The 27,182-nt window shown below is 41.6% G+C and overlaps 3 protein-coding genes across 3 annotated transcripts; 1 reads left to right on the top strand and 2 right to left on the bottom strand.

Moving 5' to 3' along the window:
* Positions 1-1,495: 1,495 nt before the first annotated feature.
* On the bottom strand, positions 1,496-4,977 carry ikzf4 (IKAROS family zinc finger 4; the record flags this gene model as incomplete). The annotated part of the gene is made up of 7 exons (XM_080030457.1): positions 4,923-4,977; positions 4,739-4,846; positions 4,335-4,631; positions 4,046-4,213; positions 2,901-3,053; positions 2,636-2,767; positions 1,496-2,337 (listed from the first exon to the last, which is right to left on the bottom strand). Exons 1-7 carry the CDS (start codon positions 4,960-4,962, stop codon positions 1,496-1,498), a joined length of 1,740 nt encoding a protein of 579 aa, XP_079886583.1. The 5' UTR covers positions 4,963-4,977.
* Positions 4,978-7,473: 2,496 nt separating this feature from the next.
* On the bottom strand, positions 7,474-8,682 carry dnajc22 (DnaJ (Hsp40) homolog, subfamily C, member 22; the record flags this gene model as incomplete). Its single annotated transcript, XM_080030467.1, has 3 exons — positions 7,474-7,650; positions 7,748-8,040; positions 8,136-8,682. 3 exons carry the CDS (start codon positions 8,680-8,682, stop codon positions 7,474-7,476), a joined length of 1,017 nt encoding a protein of 338 aa, XP_079886593.1.
* A 2,891-nt stretch (positions 8,683-11,573) lies between these two features.
* lmbr1l (limb development membrane protein 1-like) lies at positions 11,574-26,961 on the top strand. The gene is made up of 17 exons (XM_080030633.1): positions 11,574-11,762; positions 19,041-19,125; positions 20,766-20,799; positions 21,099-21,238; positions 21,751-21,854; positions 21,988-22,111; positions 22,218-22,286; positions 22,390-22,454; positions 22,576-22,648; positions 22,756-22,842; positions 22,974-23,050; positions 23,156-23,233; positions 23,333-23,406; positions 23,538-23,628; positions 23,741-23,807; positions 24,480-24,641; positions 25,216-26,961. Exons 1-17 carry the CDS (start codon positions 11,700-11,702, stop codon positions 25,299-25,301), a joined length of 1,479 nt encoding a protein of 492 aa, XP_079886759.1. The 5' UTR covers positions 11,574-11,699; the 3' UTR covers positions 25,302-26,961.
* The last annotated feature ends 221 nt before the right edge of the window (positions 26,962-27,182 follow it).

The raw sequence follows: 27,182 nt of genomic DNA, 5'->3' as shown, positions 1-27,182 counted from the left end.
AGGAAAATTAAGTTAAAACTATGATGAAACTGCAAACCCCACAATAACAAGTAAGAATACTGAGTTTGGTCTCATCCATTTTTCCAATATGAACATTATCAGATAAGTCACCATATACAGTAGTAGCAATAAGGTTTTTGGGTGCTATAAAGAAGCAGGAGGTAACATTTCATGGACTTGAGGAAAAATGCTGAATAAGATTTGGAATATAGCTGATTAAATTACACCAAGGCTTAAACAAACAACACTAAATAGTTCATCACAAGTGATAACTGAACAGATCCAAACTGTTAAAATGTATTTTAAAATAATTAACTTGTTTATTCACTTACATCACGCAAATCTCAGCCTTGATTGCTGAGTGCAAAACCACAAAAGAATAGTTGTAAATAGACTGATATTTAATTCTCAGTCACACACCGCATCAGGACCGCTGTGGGAATCTGTAGAAAGGCCGGTTCTGTTAAAAATACACTGGTGTTGCAAATTAGAAGTCAATAATTGTGAAGATTATGGGATTTTTCAGTGCAGGAGAACAATTACAGAAAAAAGTGTAAAGCCATCAAGTTCTCCTGCAACGTAATGTGCAATGTTCATACATAAGCAGGGAACCTAAAGGTGAGATCCCGTGTAGGTAAACTGTAGCACCCTCAGCCACGGCTTGTACTGTACACAACAGGGCTCATGGTCTGATCTGCACCAGTATTCTAAGGCTCACTTTAAAATCCAAAAAAATATATATATTTGAGATCCCAAACACCCGTTTCACCCTTGGATTAATGTCTTCAAGTTAATTTCCTTACAATTTTGCTTTTCCGTCCCACTCAGCAGCTGCAAATACTCTCCTTTGAGGTGACTTACTGTTGAACCATGCTGTAAACAATGTGTTCCTACAGTGGCGTACCACTGCAGGAGTTAAGGCAATCCATTTCTGTGCTTCATCCGTGACAAAAAAAAAAAGCTCTTCCCAAACTCTGAGGCACAAAGCTCTCAGTGCATTTTAAGCTTTACTTGACACACTATGCAACATACCCTTTTACATCGCGAAAGCAAAGCGCTTAGTGCATACTAAGCATATCCAATATAACTCTTCAAATGTACATGCCATGCCACATTCTCTTCACTGCCTGCGCATATGACTTTGCAAAAGTGCTTACTAAATGAAATAGCAAAAGATGGCTCATTAACATTTTTGAGCACCAGTTACCCTTTCAGTTTTTTTTAAGTAAGAGGAAATCCCCATAGAAGGCACTTTTAAAGCAAAACCTATAGTTTTGCAAGATTCGATATGGGAGTGCAATCAATCATAGAATGTAATTTGCCTCCGCTGAACTTTAATTGATGCATCCCATCTGCTTTAGCATCGTATATATTCTCACAATAAAACCTCAAAACATAACATCCTCTTATGTACACTAGGGATTTAAAGCAACTGATCTGGTGCAGAACAAACGTGAGCCTATAGGACTTTAGAGAGCAGCAGTCACCTCTCTGGTCAGCCCACCTGATGCTCTCCGCGGCTGAGGTGGGACGAGAACTCGTAGCGGTCCTGGCTGCGGTGGCCACAGATGTTGCACTCAAAGGGGTGGCGGAAGCCGTGGCAACCCATGTGGATGGTGTACACGACATGGTCCAGGAAGAGGGTGCGACAGTGCCGGCAGTGGAAAGAGCGCACGGCCCGGCCGTCCCTATCCAACACCTCTACAGTCTCCCTGGAAGAAAGGAGCGAGCCGGGGATCCTCTTTACTGTGGGGTTACGGGGTACGGGACACGCTCTCTCCCACTGTGGCTCCAAGCCTTTGGCCTGGCTGGGGCTGGAAGTGGGATGGTTTCTGGGCAGCAGTGTTCGGGTTTGGTAGTGGAGGTGATGGTGGTTGTTGTTGGAGGTACTTGTCGGGGCTGTAGCAGCCCTTGTGCTGGGCTCTTCTGCTGTGCTCTCTGTGTCTGTAGAGTCCAGGCAGCCATTGGGCGAGGTGGTGTGGCTTTGGGCTGAGGGTCGGTCATTACGGCCTTCTTCTGCCTCCCGCCTTGCCAGGCCTAGAGGCGTCACTGTCTGCCTGACTCCAGCGTGGGCCCGGGGGCCTGGAGAAGTCAGGTTGCTGCTGATGGAGCCCATAGCCGTGCGTAGCTCCAACAGAAAGGCGGGATGGAGCTGAGACAGCGGCGCCGGTGGCGGCTCGTGGTTCTCCGTTTTGTCCCCGTCGCCTTGGAGACGTGAACCAGCCAAACCAGCAAAATCTCCAGCAGACTGAGAGCTCACCAGGTCCCCCTCCTTCTCAGAGCCAGAGGACAACTCGTAAGGTGCTTCAGGTAGGTCAAGGTTCATGTGCTTTTCTCCTATGAAATGTACACGTCAGGAATGAATAACAGTTAAGATGGAGGGCCACATGGATTGACTTTATCTGCTCTGTACAGCTCATTTTCATTGAGAGGAATGTGTCTCTGCTTACGCGCACTGAAGGACAGCTGATGTCAGACAAAGTTTCATTATGCTCAACAAGGTTCTTTTTATTTTTGCACTTTATCCTATAATTATTATTGTAAAATTTAAGTTTAATAAAGAATGCAGTTATACATTTATTTAAACTCATCAAATATGAATAATATAGCTTGTCTTATTCAAAACAAAACTCACCCAAAAACTTCTGTGGTGTTGACCTCTTGCGTTTGGTGATGCTAATGGCCAGCCTATCCACAAACTGGGTTCTTTCCTTGGACGACTGGAGCACAGGTTTAGTAACCGTCTCCATATTCACTGACTCTTCACCTGCAAACACAAAGTCCCATGCCCTCGATATACAAACTTACACATTATGTGTTTAAACATGTTAAACTTGCTTTATTCTAACTATTAGCATTAACAATCATGCGGGAAGTTTCTTGTCTGTATGATATGTTACCCTGTGCTGTCTGTGCGTTGACTGCTGCTTGGTGGTCCAGACTCTTCAGATAACTGTGGCAGCGCTCTAGATGTTCGTCCAGTGTGCTCTGTTGTTTGTAGCTGCGACTACAGTAGCTGCACTTGAAAGGTTTTCCCACCGTTGGAGAAGAAGCTGCAATTCAGGGGGAAAAAAATAAGAGATAGATAGATAGATAGATAGATAGATAGATAGATAGATAGATAGATAGATAGATAGATAGATAGATAGATAGATAGATAGATAGATAGATAGATAGATAGATAGATAGATAGATAGATAAAATCTTTGCAACAGAACCAGGGTTGGTGGTAATTTTTTACACTTATAACAACACAAATCACATTAATAAAGTGCATACATCACAACTTTCACCAACAAAACTTAGTGCAAAAGAAAGCAGACAAAGGTTTCTTTCCGAGATTGGCAGACAAACAAAAGATACTGTAAATCAAAAGTTATTAACTGAGAAATAGCTTGTTAATTGTTATCGTGGTATTTATTTATATGTTTGTGGAAAGGGATCTTTATTTTAAAAAACTTCATTGTCCAGGTGTGAGATAATGGATTTCCCCATTGATTGGTTATTCCCGAAATTGTTCTACGTTGCTTGCCAGTGACGACGGAGAAAACACCTAACCCTTCACCGCAACTTTTCATCTTAGTAAACCAGTCGGAAAGCCCAACGTCATTTCGCCGAAATCCGGCATGCAAGAATCTTTTCTTCGAAAATGAACCTCTTGAGACCAGCAGAGATCCACCAAGTACTGTATCAACCCTGTATGTGAACACCTGGTTGAATGTTCAAAAATTAAAAACACCAACAGGATTTCCTGTTTTCACGAAATGTTAAATGTCATATTTTGTCATGTGTTTTACAGTACATTCTGGTAAAGGAGACCTATTTCCTCTGAGCTTCACAGAAAATGGACCATTCTGATGAATCCCCACCTCTTCCGCTTACCATCGTTTCATGCATTTTTACTTCATCACAGAAAGCAATGGCAGTTATAGGACAACTACAACCATTAGATTAAATAACTGAATTTATTTTAAATAAATCTCTTCCTGGAATTTGTTTGATGGGTAAGGTCCTGATGCCCGGCTCTTCTAGCTCACTGATTTACCTGCATGTGTGCGTAGATGCCCAGCCAAAGCATCTCTCCGCCGACAAGCGTAGTTGCAAATGGGACACTTGAAAGGCTTTTCTCCCGAATGCAACTTGATGTGGCGCAACAGATTCCCCTTCTGGGTGAAGGAAGCTCCACATTGGTTACACTGGAACGGCCTCTCGCCTATGAACACATGAACGGACGGAGGATTTGAGAAATAAAGCATCTGAAGCATTGCCTTTATTTATTTACATTTAGGTAGTCCTAATAATACATTTTGACCACCGTGCCAGCTCGTTCTAACCTGTGTGGCTACGCTTGTGCACCATAAGCACGTTGGGTCCGATGCAGATCATCCCGCACACCTCACACTGGAGCTTGCCATTGGGCAGCCGGATAGGTCCTGGTGAGGCGGCGTTTGGACTGGCCATGGCATTGTAAATGCTTTCTCTCCCAGCCCCGGTGTACTCTGTGCTCCCTTCTTCCATTGGTTCCCCTCCGTCCTCCCTCCTGCTACCGTCCATCACGGCCTCTCTGTTCTCTGACTGTGGAGCACCTGGTGACTCAGCATCACTGCTCAGCTCAACCTTGATGGAGTTCGCTGTGGATAGAGAGTAAGAGGGGATGAAACACATTCATGCATAATTTGAATGAAGAATTCTGTAAAGACCATGTGACCACAATGAAACAAAGCAAATGATAACTGACCACTAAGGGAGTGATGTGGTGAGGACTGCTGACTGTTAGGAGACCTCGCTGAAGGCCCCTGCAACGCACCATAAATATCCTGTTCCATTGATGACTCTCCTCCATTACCTCGTAACACAAATATGCCCACGTTATTAAAGTAAACACAATTGTAGAATAGTTTTTCCTTTGGATATAAACTTACCTTGTGCATATGAGCGTCCATTGCAGTCATCGGCATTCATTCTCTCACCAGATGCCTACATAAATGTGTTTTAGAAACAGATCGTCAACATATATAGCCTACAAACCTTAGTCACATGAAACACCTTTTGATATTTACCATATCAAATATACTTACCCGCTGTATAAGAATAAGAACAGGAAACAGATTCAGTTCAAAGCAGCCTATAACGAGTTCACTGTAATAAACTAATAATCAAACAAACTTGGGTACTGTCGATCCTTTTATTTCTGTATCATGTCGATTCCCCTGCACCGTGGCCAGCAAATGGATATGAGAAGGCACCACATTTATGCTTATAACCAAAAGTGCTTGAGGAGGAGTTAAAACTACTTGGGGTGGACACAATAGCTAGAACACCTTAGTCTGTCTGTGAAACAATCGTGTGCAACACACCCACAAACTATTTATTCGGCTTTGGAAGCTTTCACGTAGTCTCGACAAAACTGAACCTTAAGATTATTATAGATAATATGAAATACAATAAATGCCAGGATGGAAATGTATCATTACAGCAGCACATGAAAAAGCCCACAGAAGTAGGGAAAGATATATGCAGAAAAGTAGCCTATACAAAAAAGACAATACATCATAGGCTACACTACAAATACAAGTTACAAAGTTGTAGGACTACATTACCCTAACCAGTGTGTATAGCCTACGTATGCAAACCATGGTGTAGTAATAGCCGATATGAGTAGTAGTCCTATAAGCCTACATATGCGTATAGATTCACAAATCTTAGGTAGCCTATGTGACATTTTAAATTAGCCTATTGATATACCTTTTTTGTTTTTTTATTTTGTCTGTATGGTGCAGCAGACTTCAAAGGGAGTTTCGTAGACTACTGTTGCCTACACCAGTTTCCGTCACACTCCGTACTCATGTTACATTATGTCCAGACATCTATGCCTAGACCAGAGTGCGTTGGATTTATGTGAGCAGAGTTCAGGTGATTCTCTGTTAAATTTCATGTGTTGGAGGGAGGGAAGGAGGGTGGTCAGAAAGACCCAGATGCACGGTGCTGCACCTTTTGCTCAAATGGATGACAACAATGGACATAAGAGACGGTGGCGCGAGCAAGAGCGAGGGTGGGGGGCGGAGACAACCCGTCGCAGGGAAAATTAATATATTGGCATTGGTCGAGCATGGGGAGCAACAGGCGCTGATGCAGCCGGGAGACGCGCCAGTCATGCCAGGGCACGCCGAATAAAAAAAAAGAAAGAGAAAAGAGGAACGCGCGCAAGCGCCGACCCTCGCCTGACAATCCTTTCAGCCCGAGAAGATTCAACTGTGCAGTAAAACATAAAGCATTTTCTAAAAACTATCATGCCTCTCCATGTAGCCTAGGCTTTCCGTGCCCGGTCCTATGTGGTCTGTTATGGCACCAATCGGCGGCTCACTGGAAGGTCCAGACAGCGGCGAGACGCAGACGGCAAATTTGTTGCAGGAGTTGTTGCCACTGTGCAAATTGTCTGCATGAAGGCAGCTGCTGTCATCCAACATCGAGCGGCACGTCAAAGTGGCTTGAGCTATACAATGTTTCACATGAGCCGTTGCTATGGCACCCGACCACACGACAAATGGCATTCACCCCAACTAGTCAAAAACATGCCGCTCTTCAGAATTAAAAGCGACGGATGGTCTTACCAGGCGCTGCGCTGAAGTCCACAAGCCTCTTCCTTACCTGGCGACCGATCGGTGTTTTCCTTTCTTAAATGTCTGGATGGCTGTTTGTTTTCCCAGGCGACGACAGCATCTCCGGGATTTTTTTTTTTTTTTTTTTTTTTTTTTTTTTTACCTGGGCTGGGAATATCTAAACAACTTCCGGGCCCATGCTGGGATACAGGCCGAATAATTGTACAACAGAGCTCCTGATTCAGTGATTGTCGAATGCATCGATGCGTGTCAGCATGCGGACACAGGTGGCAGAAATGTCATCTGTCATTAGAAACTCATAGGCTCAACACAAGACCAAATTAGTTCTGTTTTGAAAAACATAGGCCTACCGGTTTCCAAGCTGGCCATAGAGCCTGTTACATTTAGGAAAATCATCAAATTATTATGAGCAAGGTCTCTTCCGGAAATGCCGGTCGAGAATAGAGTAGCCTTATTTTTTCTATTTTCTTGTCACTCTGGCTTCTGTACCTTTTTATTAGCCTACATAATTATTTGGCTACATAATTTATTCACATTTATTTCAGTAGGCTATCACAATGTCACGCTCTGAGATTAAACGGCAGATGCTCGGCAGGGGTAGTTTAACAGCAAGTGGGCCTAATTATCACACATACAGTATATCAGTCAAATTGTGGCGATGGAACTGTTTATGGTGTTAATAGATTACATATGTAGCACCACAAGGTGGCAGCAACCTGTCGTTTAAGACCAACTCCGCCAAAGGAACCAATCAGTCAGCTCTGTCTCTGTGGATGCTATTGATTTAAGTTTCACAAACAATAGGAAAACAATGACTGGACAACAAGGGCAGTCAATGAAGGATGAAGGGCAACTATTTGAACCGATTGGGTCTGTGCCGTCGAACAAGGACCTCGTAGGCCTCATTGATCTTCACAAACATTGCCTCAGCATCCGCGCTGTGGTTGTGGTCTGGATGCCATGTCTTGGCCAGCTCCCTATACCTGTGTGTTATCTCTTCAAGAGACGCTTGTTCTTCCAGTGAAAATACCTGCAACACAAACACATCCAGACACACAGGTTGGACATCATTACTATGCCACAGCAATTACTCTACTTAAAATGCATTGAGTTGAGAGAATGTTCACCTGCAGGGCCTCTTTTTCTCTCACGGTGTGCTCTTTGAGCAGTATTTCCAGCACCCTCCTCCAAGCCTCCTCATAGTATCCCCCTCCAGTTATAGCACACAAGATCCGATATGGCATTAAAAGAATGTACTCCAACATGCCTCGGAGCCAAGGCACAAACCAGAAAAAGTCCAGCAGTGCTGCCACACAGTCAGACAGATAGTAGAGTGTGACTGTGGTGTTATGGAAAATACAATAACCCAGTGGAGCGGAGAAGGCCAGCCAGGCTAGACTGAGCTTGAAAATCCGCGGACCTGAACAAAAGAAAGAAACAGGTCGGATTTTAATAGGCTGTAACATTTCAGAGAGAAACACTGTTATCATGGTGCCAAAAATCCAATTAAATCACCTAGTTCCTGTGTGCTCCCAGGTGTCCGGGGAGGTTTGAACCTACGGTGCTGTGCAGCGGTGATACTGGCAGCCAGGCTTATAGGGAGAGGAGATAAGGTGCTGCCATAGAATATTGGTGAGGTTATGAGACAAGCAGTCAGGGTTTTTCTTAGATCGGAGGTTTGCGAACCAACATTGGACACCAGATGTACCCCGGCACCAACACTCAGAGGCAAAACGATCAAGTAGAAGAAACTGAGGGAGTTCAGTCCGATCAGCGCCACTGTGCCAAAGTAGATCCCGACACACACCTGTCCGGCAAGTCTTACAGGGCCGACGAGTGGAGGGACCGCATTGGCAGGTCTCCTCTCTTTCTCTGCATCTCGATTGGCCTCACCAACATATGCAGGAATACGGATGACCTCTCTGACCCAGCCAAACCCAAATCCTCCCAGGGTTAGCATCCACAACAGAGCATGGCTGTCTCTTCCTAAATATAGATGGTGAAGGCCCAAAGGCCCACCGACTGCCCACAGGGCATAGGCTACCATTACACTTTTTCCCATCCTTCCGCCTCAGTGGATCATTCCTTGCACAAAGTGAATGTTAATCATCCTTGATGAGTACCTGCAATGAATTAGGGAAGAGTTCAGTCTTACCTCCAGGTCGATACTGTGTCAATACTTGACAAAACTATAGTCTAAAAAGTATTCTTTATTACTCAGAGGTAAACCAATCTAAATGTCAGTGCTCTTGGATTATGTTATTGGATTAAAATGATTGCAGTTTTTATTTTATACCAGTTTCCTTTTTTCATTACAAGTCTGTCCATTTCAGTATGGTCTGCTCTGTGATCTGTGTAATGTGGACACTCAAAGGGATTTTTAATCCCTGCAATCCACTTCTCTGGTTAAATAAGACATTATGCAAGAGGGTAAACTCATGTTGGGTATTGTCATTCGAAGATATTGCATGATACATAATAGTCTGTAAATCCATTTGTATAAAAAATACCACATGTTCAATTCAAAATGGTAAGCATCGACATTTCTCTAGCCTATAGGCCGATCCTCAACTAATCCAAAAACAATCATACTGTCCGTTTAATTAATTCACTTTAAAATATATTAAATACCCATTTTCTTTGGTCTAATAAAAGGTTACATACTGAGCCCATGGCAATCCTTACCCCGATACGTATTTCAGTCCTTTCCGTAGCTGAAGTTGCTGCATGTTGTTGCAACAGTTGGACTTTGGATCGTGACAATCAAATGATACTCTGTGCATCAACATTTACGCCTCTACATCATGTGAGCTGATAAAGTGAGGTTAAGATCTAAAAGGGACATTCTAAAATTCTTTAGTAAATCTAGCAATACCCTAGTCTCGCAAAGCCAGACCAAACTACAGCACGTAGTATGCAATACCCCAATGTAAAACTATTCCATTAAAAGTGAACATTTTGCTTTCACATTTGGAAAAGTAAATTTAGATAAATTAACTTGAAGTATCAACAGCAATAGTCCTAATTATGCAGATAGAATGTTAGTGTTATTATAGACCATTGTGTTTTATAATGTTGGGTTATCCTTACTGATGCATTAACATTTAAGCATTGGAGAGCTTACTTCATCTGCTGTAAGGTAGCCTAATGTAATTAATGTAGGCTACCGTATAAGAGTTCATTATATTTTATATGCTCATTTATAGGTTAAAAAATAACTAGTAACTTTATCTGCCATATGTAGAGGAGTAAAATGTAGGCCTATATATTACATTTCTCTCAAATGTCGTGGACATGAAAATAAGTAAAGTTAAGTGCTCCTTCAGAATGGCACAATGGGCTAATGTAAGCTACTTTTTTGTTTTCTACTACTGATGGAAGGGTTAAGTTAAGCATAAAATGTTAATTTAAAACAGTTTGAAAGCTGATCTAGTCTACAAAGTGTGTCTCCATGTAGCCATTCATTCTCCATTAAGCCTACTTGGGTTAATCCTGTTGTAGGCCTACACCAGAGCCGGCCCAAGCCTTCAGGGGGCCCCAAGCGAAATATGATTAGGGGGCCCCTCTCCAATGTTAGTGCTGCTGAAACTATAGATCTTTGTTAAATATCATTCACACACCCAGTGTTTTCCGCTAGTGCCTCCACTGTGCGGCTGTGCGAAAATATTTGACAGGCGAGATTCAGACCCTCCTAGGGGGGTCCGGGGGTATGCCCCCCCGGGAGATTTTTTTAACCTTTTTAAAGTGAAATGCATGAATCTGGTGCACTTTGAGAGGAAAATTAAGAGGCTAAATATGAGAAATTGTGTGAACAAATAATTTGGAGACACTGGGTCAGATGAATTAGAAGCTATTGAAGAAGGACACATGGATTTTCCATAAAAATATTAATATAGTAAGGCGTCCCCCTCCCGGGCCGGGCCCAGCAGCAGACCCGGGTTCGATTCCCACCCGCGGTCGTTCTCTGCATGTCACTCCCCTCTCTGCCCCATTTCACCTCTGTCTCTCTGCACTATCAATAAAGCATAAAAATGCCCAAAAAATATCTTTAAAAAAAATATATATATATTAATATAAAATAAAATATTATGGAGGGTCCTCTGGTTTGGGCTTGGAGCTCTTTTTCTTTTACGGGACATATTTCTCTGTAATATAGTGAATGCATTTAAATGCAGTGTGAGGAACTAAGCAGAAGAACTCTGTTGTCCAGCTACTGTATCTTTTTTTCCACAGACAAGGCTGAAATAGGCTATAGACTATACACAGTGCATGGGCAACTGAGGGCAGCCCCATTTCCAATTGTTTTTAAATAAACTCAATACACACTGTGCATGGATGTGAACGTGACATGATCAGATAATTTCGGATTTCCTCCCAGATGAACTGATTACATTTTTAGGCTATTAATTATCTAGACCAAAACATTTTATTCCTTTTTTTGTATGATAACTCACATTTGCATAATATGATGTTAATATCAAACACACACAAAAAAAAAAAATATATATATATATATATATATATATATATATATATATATATATATATATATATATATATATATATATATATATATTTGGAGGGGGCCCCCCCCAGGCAGTCGGGGGCCCTAAGCGGCCGCTTAGTTCGCTTATGCCTCGGGCCGGCTCTGGCCTACACGCACATCAAAAAGTAGGCTGCATTCCTTTTCCTCTCTGTTATGTTTAATATGTAGGCCTACGCACACCTGTGGATATGAATGGCATAAGTAGGTTATAACTTATGACGATAACGCTGACTGAGCTATAGCCTATTGACTCAATTGGGCAGGGGGTGATTGACAGGCTACCTGCAGCGGCAGCATAAAAGCACTCGGGCTCCCTCCTCTCTGTAGCCCCGCCCCCTAACGACCCCCTCCTTGATATATTTTTTTTCTTCATCAGTGTAGCAGCCAGGACTGGAGGCTAGCTCAGCCAGTTTAAATGCACCCGGGCTACACATCTACGGGCATTACAAACAGGATGCCCCGCATTTTAACATTTTAACCGTTGCCCTGGCATAGCTTTTTTAAGCCTGACGATACTGGAATGGTTTCGGAGAATGGAAACGGACGACGTGTCGGTTCGGGAGCAACTTTTCCACAACCGTGTCCGCGAGACCATAGTAAGTAACGCCGGGCTACGTCGGTTAATATGCATATGAGGTGTCGCCTTTAACAATAGGCCTACCAGCGGTCACTTTTTAATCAGTACAGGACGCCAACGTCGTTTATCTCGCTAAAAGTGTTAGTTGAATCGTTTGTCGTGACTTTACGTTTGTTCAACTCCTCAAATTGGAGTGGTTCAAAGTCTCATATTTCAGCACTGAACACCAGTATTCGAAAAAAATAAGTTTAACGCGACTACTTGGTTTACGTTATTGTTAAAGTGTAGTTTGTTCTGGCAGATAGCTGAACTTCTGCACAGACAGTTAAGTGTTGCACGGATGCAGCTGGTCATTAGTTGTCTACTCGGCATCTAGGGCTGTTCTGTTGGTTTTTAATAGGCTACGTCCTCCTAGACCTTTTCTAAAAATGTTCCTTTTAAACTTTTTGTACATGGTTGCAATCGCCCTTACCTTTTTTGTTGTTAGTAGCATTTTTACAACGTTTTTTTTATACTTTTGCGTACTGTTAATGTTGCATTTTGACCTGTCCTGGCTGTGCAGTTCTTCTGTTTTGTGTAACACCGACAGCCTGTCGAACCTCAGACTTGCCAAAACGTCAGTTCACTTCCAGCAGGGCAGTTAGACATTGACCTTTAACCCTAAAAAGTACATTCAGATCTCACAGGCAGTTAATTTCCTCCCATTGGAGATAGTGCTTATACCATGTACCAGTGTGGCAATGTCTACCATACAGCTAGGCTACATCTCTCCTCGCTGCATATTTCAGAATTAGCGCTAAATTTATCAATTTGCTCCACCATAAATAGATTAGATAGCTCTCTGTACTTGAAATGAAAACACTAGATGTGCACACAACTGTGGAACAGCAGATAAGGGCTTCACATTGGGTGCATTATATAATGTAGGAATGAATAATCCCCCAATAACAACAAGAGTCATTGCATCAGCAAAAAAGAAAGTCAGATTAGGATGAATTACCTAGAAAAAATCTTCTTCATAGCAGAAATGTAGGCTATATTTAATAGCAGCAAAACCATAGGAGTAGTTGAATACATCTATTGATGCACTTAGACACATTGTGATGGAACTTGGGCTCATTGGGTATTTCGGGTCATACAACATCATACACCCTAACCCAGGCGACCCAGCGGGGATTGATCAAATCCCGGTTTATGTCTTAAGTAGCATGTACCCACGGATCGCCCCTCTGGATCCACAGCCATCTAGAGGCCCACTCAGCTGCCTTTCTCTGGCGTGCACCTGTGATTCCAAGCAGGCTGTATGCTGTGAGATCGTGCTGCGAAGCCTCCACATCCCACCTCTTGTAGCACACACCGGGCAAGACAACCCCGTCTGCAGCACTCCTCCACTAAGTTAGGGTACTTGGCACGCTTCCTCTGAGTGGCCTCTTCCATGCGCACCTCCCAGGGAACTGTCAGCTCCAGTAGGACCACCTGTTTTACTGAATCTGAGATCAGGATATGTCTGGTCTCGGGGTGGTTTCCACTATGTGCTCTGGGAATCTGAGCTGCTTCCTCAGGTCAGGTCAGCCTTCATCTGCTAGTCTGGTGCTGTTCCAAGGAGTCCCACTACCCTCCTTTGCTGGGGCTTAGGCTTAACTTGAACCATCGAAAACGTCTGCATTATATTTGGGTGACCCTGTTTCACTGCTGTGATATTGCATTAGATGTGTCGTGGAAACTGAAATATCAGTTTGTCTAGGAGCCTACAGATGAGAGTTGGTAATTAAATGCCATTTGACACAATGTTTCCAACCCATTCTCAGTTGATCTTTTATTGCTTGCAAGCAAGATACGAGATATCAGCATTCCCAGAGAGGAGTGCAGATATGACTGAAGAGAGGCAGTCTCTTTTCAGCAGTTATGGTACTTAGAGTTAACAAACAACAATTGTAGACAACACAGTGTGTAGATCTCATAACATCCAACTATTCTGGCCTAATTTTATGAAACCCCAAGCGTCTACCATCTGCGTTGCACACAAACTCTTTTACAGTGATTGTACATGTATTTAGTTTAACAATCCATAACAATATTACACATGATTATGTTATATCTGACGCCTTATTGGACTGAGCCATTGTTAGTATTATTAGTTATACCTGCTGTTCCTGCTATGAGAAATTACTGTAAAAAAGGTCCATGGCTTCATAACGACAAAACAAACATCCAAAACAGAATCATATTTATTTTAATTGAAGGTGTTTTTGAAACTGATTTGGCTGCCACTCCAGAATACTTTTCTCCATTTCTGTTTTGAAGTGGTATGCTGTGACATTTTCAAGCTTAAAGTTATCAATGACTTTATAAGGCAGACATAATTATATTCTCAAGTGTGTAGTATAGAATTAACTTTACATGTGCATCAAATCAAGTTCCCATATTAATTGTAATGCCCTTGTTCTGTCATTGTCCCTTTCACCTAATGCTATTAGTCGACACCCCTTTCTTAAAGGCCAGGACACACCAGCCCGATAATCGCCGTCGTCAAAAAAAAAGACGAATCTGTTTGGTGTGTGCCGTGACGTCGGCCGACGTAGAGGTCGTCGGGCTTGTTTTGAGCCTGTCGGCCGCCGATTGAACATGTTCAATCGGCGGCCGACCGTCTTTCATTTGGAGCAATTTGATTGGTGGAGGGCTAGCGAATCAGTGAAGCCCGGAAGTGAGGCGGGTAGCACAAACAGCTAACAACAGCTAGCCATCGTTTTAATGTGTTTGTTCGTTTCGTTTTGAGAGTACTCACATGCATCAACCCTTGTTGACTGCTCGACACCATGCTCGACACTCTCTGCTAAAAATTGTGCTCTTATGGTCCATAAATATAAATACGTATTTCTATCTATGTTTATGCTCTAGAGAGATGTCCAATCATTTCCGGCTTTCGTATTTTTTCGGGCCACAATACAGATTAGCGCCGCCTGCTGATGTGGAGACATACGTCCCGCGAGTGTACGGAAAATAAACAGTCGTCTCGGTGTGTTCTTTGGCCGCGACGGGAAGATTGGAGCTTCCTGAAACGGCCGACTCCATTTTTTGCGTAGTCGGAACATGTCGGACTGGTGTGTCCTGGCCTTAAGATACTGGCTAGCCTCAAATCTCCAGTACTTCATTAGTGCCCCATCCCAGGCTGGTCAGCTTCACCTGCATCTGTGGGGCCGCAGTGTAGATAGATAGAAATAATTTAGCATTGTATACAGTCAAGTTAAGGTTCCTTCCTATACCCAAAAAAAAACTTCTGAAAATCAGGAGCATCAAAACACAACAGTTTAATTTGTGTAATAATGTAAAGTATCTATCTACCGATCAAAACCTACTGTATTAAACAACAAACATCTTTTAGTGCCTGTTTTTAAACAAAGAGAGATTTCTTGTCCTGTCTGAGCATCCAGAAACTGATTTGGCAAACTATCTTTCTAAAAGCATTTGAATGCCATTCCAATATTATAATTGCTTTTTCCTGATCTGAGACTGACATGGCCTGTCTGCCTGCTTAGGAGATTTTGACATGACATGCATGGCAAAGGCCAGGCCCAGTGGCCAGAGGAGCGCCAGCAATAATCTCTGTGCTCAAACGGAATGATCATTTACATAATAATAGTAGTGTGTGGTTAGAGGACAGACAGATGGTTGAGGGGAAAAAAACAGTTTTTAAACAGATTTTAGTCAGAAGCCATGGCAGCATCACTTGGTGCCAGGTCCCTAAGCCCAAAAGTAATTATTTCCACATTATGGATAGATCCAATTAATTATGCCATTTTATTGGGGATAAACAATACCAAGTAAAGGGGCAACTCTAAATTGACACGCTGCCTAAATTCCACCAAGTGTTCTAGTATAAATGGATGAAGCAAAATAACCAGCTATTTACTGTGAACATTTCTGTCTACACTTTCGCTGACACAACATCGTAGATCATCTCATGAGAGTATAATACGCAAGAGTAAATATATTTAATTATCTCTGTTTAATAGTATTAATGGCAGAGTCAGGCGTACACACCCAGAGCCCGCACCCTAAGGCTAAAGGGATCTAGAAGGATCAATGATCAGCTTTACAAAAGATTAAGGGAAGTAGAGAAATAGTCCAGCATGCAATAATATATCAATACCTGATTAAAATTAGACTACCATGTTATCTATGAATGATGTGTTCTACACTGATAAAGAATATTAATAGTCCTCATGAGATATTTGTTTCCTATGGATGACTTTCTGGAGGAGTTATGAGAAAAGGCAGATGGACATTAAGGATCGGTAATTAGCATTTCACTTTGTTAAAGCTTATTCTAGAGGCTGTGTGACGGATTTGTTAGAGGATATAGTATATCAAAGCAAAATTATATAAGGATATAATTATTCTGTGCTTTTTTCAGTTGTTGCTTCTCTGAAATCTCATAATTTAACTATCAAATATATTGGGTAACACATTCCAGTACAATGATCAAATCAGTTTACCAAATGTACTGGAGCTGCCCACCTTCTTTGAGATTATGATGGCTTTGCCCATGCAACATTTTAAGTTATTTCTAGCTGTTAATCAAATCTTGGATAGGTCGGTCTTGCCAAATCTATCCTCTTACTTGGAAACAAAGGCCAGCAAGCTTTGGCTGAATGTGTTTAGCCATGTGTTAGCCTGGACAAGAGGCTAGGTGCCACTGGAATAACACTCGCTGAAAGAGCCTACTTGACATTTAAAACCGAACTGATTTATTTGTTGTGTACAGTCTATTGTTTGTATGGTGCATATTTGTCACCAATGAGCATTTCCTCTTGCACAGTACAACACTGTTTATTTCTAACTATGTGTCAGTTTGAAATATAAAGATTTAATAGCCATATGTGGCAATGTCAGGTGCGATCCACTCATTTGAAGTAAGTTGGGCTCAAGTACAGTGTGACTATAGCCTATGTAATATCTTTGACTTTCTTTTTGTTTAATCGTCACTGTAGAATAGTTGGGGCCTAGTCAAGACACTGGAGCAACAATAACAGATAAAGCAGAGACACCAGTTTTTTTTTATCAGCAGTAAAGCTTGTATATTGTGGATTTATTTTCTTTTACAAGATATTGTTTTCACTTTAAAGTGGGTCAACATCTTGCTGGAAGCACACAGGAGGAGGGGTGACTGTGCATACCGCAACCCCATTGGTTATTGTGCCATATGTCCATTTGTCCCAGTGATCCATTTAAAAACAACAACCTTTTGTTATAGAAGTAGAACATTTAAGGCACTGATGTCAATGATGTGTAAACACATCGTCGCCATGAATAGTTTTGTTGTGACTCTTTACTGCTCTGGGACTTTATGTTGTTACTACTGTAACATGGAAAAACCTGAGGCTTGAAAATACATTTCTTTGGTTTAGATTTTTCAAATTAAATCCTGGTGCTTATATTTGCATCTTTTTATGAAACTGGTGTTGCACCTTAAGGTACATTATCACATTTCTGTGCCTCTCACTCTTTGTCTGTTGCTATTGTTACATCAACCCTTAAGCCTGTTACATACTCCGCGAGAAGAAAGAAAAAAAGTTCTCTGTGACAGAGCTGCGAGAAGAAAATGACGTATGCAACAGGCTTTACCCTAACCTAGTTTAGATCAATTGTTTTGGCAACGTAATTTTAAACAGTTTGGTGCACTGTATCTCCACTGTTGTTGAATGGATGTGCATTCATAGACATTCTTGATCCACAGAGGGTCAATCCTGATGATGTTGTGACCCTGTGAGTTTACATTCAGCACCACCAGCAGGGCAGAATATCCACTTGATCAACATTAAGGTTCATGATAGGATACTTTTAAAACTTGACTGTTGAGCTCTAGATTGATGATATGTAGGAAGGTAGGAATGGGAAAGGTATGTCTTGTAAACAAATGTTATTCCCTGTGACTCTTTTGCTTTTGATGAAGATGGTGATTGTTAATGGTCAAATTTAAAGTGCAATTTTCACATTGAGTGACTGTTTGTCCTACAGTACACACCCAGCATACTAAGGCCTACGTGATAGCATTGTTGACAATATAGAGCTGAGTCAGACTAGCTGAGAGTGAGATATCCTTTATTGCTTTCTGTAGAGTAACCATTTTAATAACAAGACCTTTGAATTTTGTTTGGTCCAGTAGGTCTAATGATAGAATAGTCGAGTCCCTCTAATTAAATGTTCTTCCGTGCGGGCAGCGACCATTGAACGCTTTGAGGGATAGCCTAAACACTCTCGTGTCCACCCTGTCCAGGGACGGTCATATTTATAGAACCCAGTTTTCTTTTTCTTTTCATTCTTGAAACACAAGCTTAACATTGTACACAGGTGTGTTGGGGACGTGCGTCCGTCATTGTTTGCTGTGACAACCTCCCTTTTGTTTTTCTCCTTACAAGACCACACAATTGAGACTTATTTGAGCATTTTGTCCGAATGTTTGTCTGAGCCATGACTAAGTGTTTGCAGACTGTTTTACTTTGCTTCACGCAGCAATAGAAGTTATCTGAAAGATATGGATATTAATTTGGCGCGGTCACGTCAGTCTTTGGGGTGAAATGTTGAGAGCTTTGCCAGATAACAGATTGCTGAGTGAAGGCTGAGGTTTAACCTAAATCTGTTGGTAGGTTTAGTGTAATGTCAGATACTGGTCTTCTTTACTCGCAGTGTGGGGGATCTCTGGCCCTGGTATTAACCCTTCTGTTGCACTCCCCTTAATCCCTCCTAGTTTATCACTGTCACCCATTTTACTCTTGGTAAAATGAGTGAGAGGTAGTGGTAGTGGTAATCTTCAGGCCCCATCTGTCCCTCTTGGCCGTGGCAAAATAGTTTTTAGCTTTTTGCATTTTTGTACAATATATAGCTTAGTTTCTGTCTTTGTTGCAGTTTATCTGCACACAACAAAACAGAATATTTATTCTATGAGGATTGGGGAATATGTCGGTTTTAGCCATGGCTACATGCTTGCTGTTTGGTCTCACTAAGCCTTCCGTCTCTTCCGGATGTTTTTTGGTGACTGTGCAGCTGCATATATCCACCCCCTTTCCTTTTTTAAAATCAGAATAGTCTAAATCAGTGATATGAGCTAATCTCAACAAATGAGTTGCTTATCATCACAAGGACTGAACAGAACATGCCATATTGTGTACAAGGCTGCACACTCCTAATGTGATTAGTTGCCTTGACAATTAAAGGAAATAAGACAATTTAATCTCTTTTTAGCAATATTCTTAGAATGAAAATGACATGAATAAACCTTCTTTCTGTCTCTCTGCAGATCTGTGTACTCCTGTTTACCTGCCTGTACATGGTGTCCTACCTCATACTTACCCACTTCAGGAAGACTGCAGAGTTTGTCACAGGTGGGTTTTAAATTCACTCTCTTGTTGTATTTTAACAGACAACCACATAAAGACTGCTTTGAGAGAAAGATTTCCATCACAAGCTTATGGAGAATTGCCAAGAGGGGAACTGATGGTGTTGACAGGCATACAGATTACATCAGTGTTTTTGGAATTCTTTTCCAAGCATGTTGGCAACACGTTTCATGCGAGCACAGGTGTTCTTCAGACAATATAAATTTGTGTATTTTGCATAGATATAATAATAATCATACATATAAATAAATGCTATGTTTTTGCAAGCATTGCACATTTCAGCCCCAGCCTTATGACCCTGGCTGGAGCAGTCCAGGGGTGCAGAAGGAGTGTTGTGTAACATGTAACCACCTCTTCAGGCAGTATTCCTGAGGATGGTGGAGGGGCGGTAAAGAATGTCGCTACAAGATAAACAGAGCTGTACTTTTGAGTTGCTTATGGTCCCTCTATTTAGAGGAAAAACTCTCCAAGGTTCTTTTTTTAACAAGCATATACTCTACACAATCAACACAATGAAACTGTCTTAAGCTGTCATTACTCTGATTAACTGACTTAATGTTTTAACAGTAAGAACAATGTAGAAAAATATGTTTTGGTCAACATGGTATTCAACTTTGAAGATGACTCACACCTTTTTAGCATAAATGAAATACCTCATTCACTTGGATCTACAATATGTTCTCTATCTTTCTATTCAAATGAAAAAGCGTTCAAAGTTATGTGGTGTGACTAGGCAGACGGTTGCATAATGTATCCAATAAGTGGACATTATTGGAAGCAGATGTAGGATGTCCAACTGGCCGTGTCGCTCTGCTTGGCTGTGGCTGGAACCTGGGAGATGGCCAGCTCCTTTTTCCCCTCTTTTCTGAGGTGGGGAAACCTGCTATGCATTAGCCCACTGTTGTAAATGTTTGTCTCTGCATCAACAACAGCAGAACAGTTGTACCCTGAAGCTGAATGCTGATTGTGCAATACCACTCAACAGGGTTGTTTTTGACTTCAAGGAGCCAAGAACTGGTTTTGGCCCCTCAAGCTTTACCTTTATTATTTGACAGCAGTTCCAACATTTTAACTGGAAGAATTTACAGTGTCATGCTCTGTGGTGTACGTTGCTCTCAAGGTACAATAATAATACAATGCAGTTCTAGAAATCTCATAATTAATCAAATATTCTTCTAGAAATCTATAACATGTTGCATAATATTTATTCTCCCCCCTTTTTGGGGGGGGATGTGTACATAGGAGTTTCCTTCTCGTATGTACTGAAGTAAACTACTGTGACTAGTCTTCAGTTTTTTACTAGAGAACAGAATGTTCCTAACATGCTTGTCCACAAGTCACTTCCCACCCTGAGGCAAGTGAGACTTTTTCTAAATTTAATTTAAAAATTTTTTTTGTTATGTATTCACACACACGCACAGCCCCAAACACTTTTCACCACAGACTTACTATCTAGAAGTATTTCAGCACTTTATCTGATTCTACTCAGCATAACCGTTGTTAAAACCTTCATCAGTTCAAAAGTTATAGAGAATAAATTGTCTGTGGCACCTTACTCTTAGTAAAACATTGACGTGAAAACAAATAATAGATGTAAAACTCCTTGTTTCTCCACTGTGTTTCAGATGATGTTGAAGATGCCACCGTCAACAAAATTGCGTAAGTGAAAACCTCTAATGATTAACTGGCCCACTAACTCTCTGTGATTATTGTCAGTGTGAATGATTTAGTAGATGTCTCAATAAGGCCATTTGGCTGTAGATTTATTGCGCCTGTGTGGTTATGTATTGTGCATGTCGGTGTCACTCTGCACTTTGTCCGTACACGCTGGCATTGCATTACCTTACCTCACAGTGGCCTTTCACCTGGGCTGTGCTGTTAGGCTGAGACACACACACACACACACACACACACTCTGATGTGACTTCACTGATGGCCTGCTTTTCTCCTTCTCCTAGGCTGTGGTTGTGTACGTTCACCCTGTCTGTGGCAGTGTGTGCTGTGCTCCTCCTCCCCATCTCCATTCTGTCCAACGAGGTGCTGCTCACTTTCCCACAGAGCTACTACATGCAGTGGCTCAACGGATCTCTCATCCACGGTACATCCCTTTGCTCTCATTGGTCGTCAACAACAAAACATTTAATATTCAAAGAAAGCTTTTAAACACCAGAGGTCATTACTGCATGAAGCTGGATCAGATTTAATGAGGTTACTGGTAATAACCTCCAGATCAATAAACAGATCATTATTATGCACAGAGTGACCTTGCTGTCTGGCTCCAACTGAATAACAAGTTGTTGTTGTTTTTTGTTCATTTGATCAAGATTTAAAGTAAATATTTGTGAAGCCAAAATGTAAATCAGGCTTGTTGTGTGATTTTGTTTGAGAAACCATTTTGAAGATAAACTCAGTGTTCTCACACTCTTAAATCCTTTTTTACTGTTACATGTTATTGTTTATTCAAACGTGACCAGTCTTGTCATGCTGCATTGCTTGGCAAGACTATACCTCACAGCGGTACTGCCGAAAATGCTTCACAGCAATGTTAACCCTAATGAATGTTTGTACTGAAAAATAACACGTGGAACCTATGTCTTCCTCTCTTGTCAGGCTTGTGGAACCTAGTTTTCCTTTTCTCCAATTTGTCTCTGGTCTTCCTTATGCCGTTTGCCTACTTCTTCACAGAGTCAGAGGGATTTGCAGGGTCCAAAAAGGTACCAGTTTTTTGCATTTCCTCCACAAAATGGCGCCTCTATACTTGAAAACCGTCTAATAAAGCCTTAACTGTAAATTGACAGCGTCTGTGTGTAAATCCACTGATCAGAGTGTCTGTTTTGTTTTGTGTAGGGGGTTATGGCACGGGTGTACGAAGCAGTTGTGCTGCTGTTGCTGCTGGCTTTGCTTGTGCTGGGCATCGTGTGGGTGGCATCAGCCCTCCTCCACGACAACATAGCCAGGAAGAGCCTCTATGGTGAGTCACATGCCTTTATACCTGAAGAACCCTCAGTGACAACTGGTTTCACTTTTTTTTTTTATATATATATAGTTGCTCTTACTCTCTTCCTCTTCAATTTCAGACCTGTGGGAATATTACCTGCCCTACCTGTACTCGGGCATCTCTCTGTTTGGAGTGTTGCTGCTTTTGTGTATGTATATCTCTCAATCATTACTGTAATACTTGAGCTGCTAAAAACTATAGCGTACAACACTAACATCACTATCACTATTTTCTGTGTCCTTCTCCACCAGTGTGCACTCCCTTTGGGTTGTCCCGCATGTTCAGCGTGACCGGTAGCCTATTGGTCAAACCGAGAGTGAGTCTCAGACCCTGTCAATAGAATGAACCTATTCATTTGAGTAGCCTTTGAACAGTTCTAGGCTTGTGGCTGTGAACGGTGGTTTCCCAATTGATTGATGCCTTGTTATCCCCCTCAGTTGTTGGAAGATGTAGAAGATACTTTGAGCTGCACCGCATTTGAGGAAGACACTCTATCCAGGAAACTGAACTGTAAGTGCGTCTCCATGAACACACTCATTTAGCCATTGGCTGAGGATTGAATTTAAAGCTGACTTACTGACTCTTTGTCTCTACCATGTGTTGCTGTCTGATTGAAGGTGCCAGTACGTCCTGCTGGGTCAAGCTGAATTTGGAGGCGATGAAAAAAGATTACCAAACAGTGCGGAGCAAGCGCATTGCCTTGGGTAAGATTGAATTGACAGGCTGCTCTCAGCTCAGCTTCTCTCATAGTGATTACATTGTATAATAATTTGGTGCTGTGTACACTCATTTACTGTTGTTGCTTTTCTATTTTGTTTTCTTCTTCTCCTCACAGAAATGCGTAGGAAAGCTTCCCCGTGGCAGCGAAACCTGGGCTATCCACTGGCCATGCTCGTACTCCTCGCACTGACGGTATAATGCTTATTGATTGCTATATTCTCATTTTTTTTAAGTCCTAAGTTTTTAACACAGATGGTTGTTTTAATTGTTGTATAACTACTGTTTGTGTCTCTCCAGGTGATGTGTGTATTGATGGTTTGTTTCAATGTGTTGGAGTTGCTCCTGGATGAGACGGCCATGCCCAGAGGAATGGAGGTGAGGAGTTAGAAAGAGAGGACGTGAACATTTGATGCTTGGTGTGTAGCACTCTTCTTTGTACACTGATTTGTCTTTTGTCATTTTTTTTTATATAAGGACCCTCACCTGGGGATGGCCTCCTTCTCCATGTTCGGCTCACTGGGCGCTGCAGTTCAAGTGGTCCTCATATTGTATCCTATTATTCCATATTGACCAGTGTGTGATGTTGATTCATACATTCATTTAAATGTTGATAATTCACTTTAATTAACTCTCAGTATTTTAGTCTTCCTTCCATTGTTGTCCTTAAAATGAATTTCAGCTATCTGATGGTGTCCTCAGTGGTGGGTTTCTATAGTTCTCCTCTCTTTACCGGCCTCTTGCCTCGTGCACAGGACACCAACCTCACACAGGTACCTGACAGCTAACCTTTATATGTATCTTATCTCACCTTGAGATACTTGTGATGTTTTCTGTTGTGTGTGTGTGTATATAGTAACCTCTCTAATTGTCTGTTCATTTCAGATAATTGCCAACTGTGTTTCACTGCTTATCCTGAGCTCAGCACTACCAGTCTTTTCACGCACACTTGGTAAGGACGTAGTATCATTTAGAAATGCAGAATTTCTCAAGACTTCAGAAGTGTGTCATGATTCCACACTACATGCTAGTTATCAGAAGGTTTTGAATTGTCTTTTCGTTGTGTAAATGTGGCATTGAGTACAAGTTTAAAGTATTAAAAGTACTTGAATTCAGAATGCACACCAAAATATGCTTGTTTACTATTGACCCACAATGCATTGTATAAATGAAAGTAGTAAGTTACTTTCGTGTTGGATTTCAAAACATTACAATTGTGGATGGTGGTGAGTTAGTTTCAAGTAGATAATGACGATTAAGTATTAAATATTTCTGAGCTCTGAAGTGTCAAATATTCAAGATTTCAAGATGCTTTTGTCATTGTAGGGACACGATGGAATTACGTGAGCGGCAATCGGTGCAGCAGCAGTTTCATGTTTAGTAGCTGCAGTAAAAAACTAGAAACCTTTTGACAACTACTTTGTAGCACATAATGGGTGAAATCAGTTTGTTTTATTGAATTGGGATCCAGCTTCTGTCTTATGTTATGTCGAGTAGTCATGAATCAACATTTTACTTGTATTTCTATTAAATGCCCACAAGAGGGCATTGCACGCCATGAATACTGTGGCTTCAGCAGCTCATTCATCAGTAAAACCGTTTTTCTTTTGTTTCATTGTGTTAGGGATCACCCGCTTTGATCTTCTGGGAGACTTTGGTCGCTATAACTGGCTTGGGAACTTCTACATTGTCTTCATGTACAACATGATGTTTGCCGGTCTCACCTCTGCCTCCCTGATCAAGACGGTCACATGGGCAGTACAGAGGGAGCTCATCCGTGCCTTTGGTCAGTCCTACTTTGATTTGTATTCTATACAGCGAGGGACAGTACTTTGTAAATGTAATATAGTTTGGTGCCTGTGGGATTCTGATGCTGAGAGATTTCTTGCAGTTAGGTAGTTATGTCATAAGTTTCCCCACCTTTGGCCCAATTTCCCTATGGGCTGGTCTCTCTTCCTCAGATAGAAAGAATACAATTCTTTCAGGAAAGTGTAAAGGGACGAGAGGAGAGTCGGCTCTCCCTGGGGACCTTCAGGCACACCGCCCTAGACCCCTCACAGCACACACACGCCCTTTACCCCTCCACCCAACACAAACAAACGCTCCCAGCATGATGGACACACCAAACACACAAATACACGCAGTCCCCTTCCTCACAGTACAGATAGCATCTCCGCGCCATGGCAGCTCTACTGCACTTTCCCATTGCCTCCCAACTAAATTTTGTTCAGTGATTAATAGATTTTTAAAATGTAAACTAGATAACTCTTTTTCTTAGCATGGCCAGTTTAGTTATCCACAATGTGTGTGTGTGTGTGTGTGTGTGTTGTTAATGTATTTTTCCCCTTTTTATTCTGTAGGTCTCCACAGACTGCCTTTAACTGTGTCCCGCTCCACCGTACCCTTCAGACTCCTCCTGGCCAGCGGACTGTCTAAAATCCAGTGACTTTTCCACCTCACCACTGCCTTTGCTAACCTTTTAGAAACTGAGCCACTTGAATGTGCACCTCTCGGACTAAAGGCATTTGTAATTCAGTCCTTTTGCCAGTTGGTATACTGGTTAGGTCGCACCATGTGGAGAGACTGGAGAAGAGGACGGGTCTGCAGTCCGTGGCCCGTGGGAACACTGCATGAAGCTGTGTGTAATGACCAGTGCGTCGGAGTGAAATGCTGTGCAGCTATTTGACTGCATGGACAATTACTGGTACAAGTGGCTAGCGTTGTGGTTCTGACTGAAACAAGGGGAAAAGGGATTCAAGCCATGTTGGCAGTCCTGTCATGGTGGACAACAACACAGCGTCGTCATCCCCCCCCCCCCCCCAACACAATCTGACACCTAATGAAAAGAGGATCCAGTGGAAAGCTGTTGCTCAGTTGACACATGTGAAAGTCAGCAGAGTTGTTTTGAAATATTACATTGAAACTGTGACTTAATATCCTCTTCCTGCTCCAGGTCGATTAAGTGCTCTCTCTTTCTCTGTGGCCTCCCCACGCTTTCCTCTCTTTGGTTGTATCACTATTTTAAGATTGGGAATCATACCTCTGTACGTTTGGTCCAGTCTGCACCAGTATTATGTTAGTTAATGAGAGGAAGTAGGACTTAAAGAACCTTGTATATCTATGGATCTGCAAGGTACACATAATATGAGAGTAAGATAATAGTGTCAGTGTTGTAGCCTTTCTACAAACCCTGTTTACAAGTAGAATTTAAGAGCATTTTCAATTGTGATTTATCATCGAACAGGGTTTTTAATTTTTATATGACAGTAGGTTTACTTTGTCTGAGTATAACTCATTGATTTACAAAAATAGACTAAAAAGAAAGCTTTACATGTTGTCCTTCGAGATATTTTGAATGCTATGTGTCACTCACTTTGAGGAACCTCTGCCTTTATCCAATCAAACTGTGAATTATTAATTTGTGTGGGGAAGTGCAATATTTTATAAGCAAAAGCACACTTTTTAACTTTACCAAAAGCAATTTCAACATGTTCTGTGAAGTATTGTTTCATCTCATTCCTTTTGGTTTGGATGTTGGGTGGATGCTTAGAAATATTTTCAGAATGTTTTTTTTTTTTTTTCAAAAGGCAAATGTGACGTTCAATCCTAGTGTCAGTTTCTTAGATTTTGATAACCTAGATATTATCATATTTATCAGCTGTATGGCATTGTCCTTGATGTTTGTTGGTGATCCTGTGTCACCCTTTGCCTTTGCTGCTGTATCAGCAGGTTATCAGCTATTGGTTTGACCAGCAGTGGACAGTGTCTCTCAGACCCAGTCTCTCTCTGGTTAGTTATTATATGTACTATATATGAGCACTCTTATGTTTTACTAATTTCTGGGAATTTTCTTTTGGTTTTGGGAAACACACATTTTTATAATGTACTCTTTTTATCATTATTTATGGGTATTTTGGGATCTATACTCCAGTTGGTGAAGCAATGCTCTAAGGATTTTCACTGTTTAAAAATGTTGAATGTGATACAAAAAAATCTTTAGAGTGTTACTCAAAGATACAAAATAGTGTTCATTGTTTACTGCATTTTGTTTACTATGTATGCTCTGATGTTTCAGATTCTTAACCATAATTGTTTTATGAACAGAAAGCAATAAAAAATAGTTTTTCATTTTGGATACACATCAAGGTGCCTTTTACTGTAAACTGCCTTTCGATAGTGTTTGTTACATTTTCTGAAATGTGACTATTGTCACATAATGTAACTACATTGCGACTGATCTGGTGTGTGTGGGTGTGTGTCCACCCTTTTGTTGCACTACTTTAATCAGCAGCAGAAGAAAGCCATATTTTGGCTGTCTGTCAACGTT

The sequence above is a fragment of the Ammodytes marinus genome, assembly GCF_949987685.1.
Source record: "Ammodytes marinus genome assembly, chromosome: 7".
In the NCBI taxonomy this organism is placed as follows: Eukaryota; Metazoa; Chordata; class Actinopteri; order Uranoscopiformes; family Ammodytidae; genus Ammodytes; species Ammodytes marinus.
Note: the sequence above shows the minus strand (reverse complement) of the source record. Positions and strands in the feature narration are given on the sequence as shown.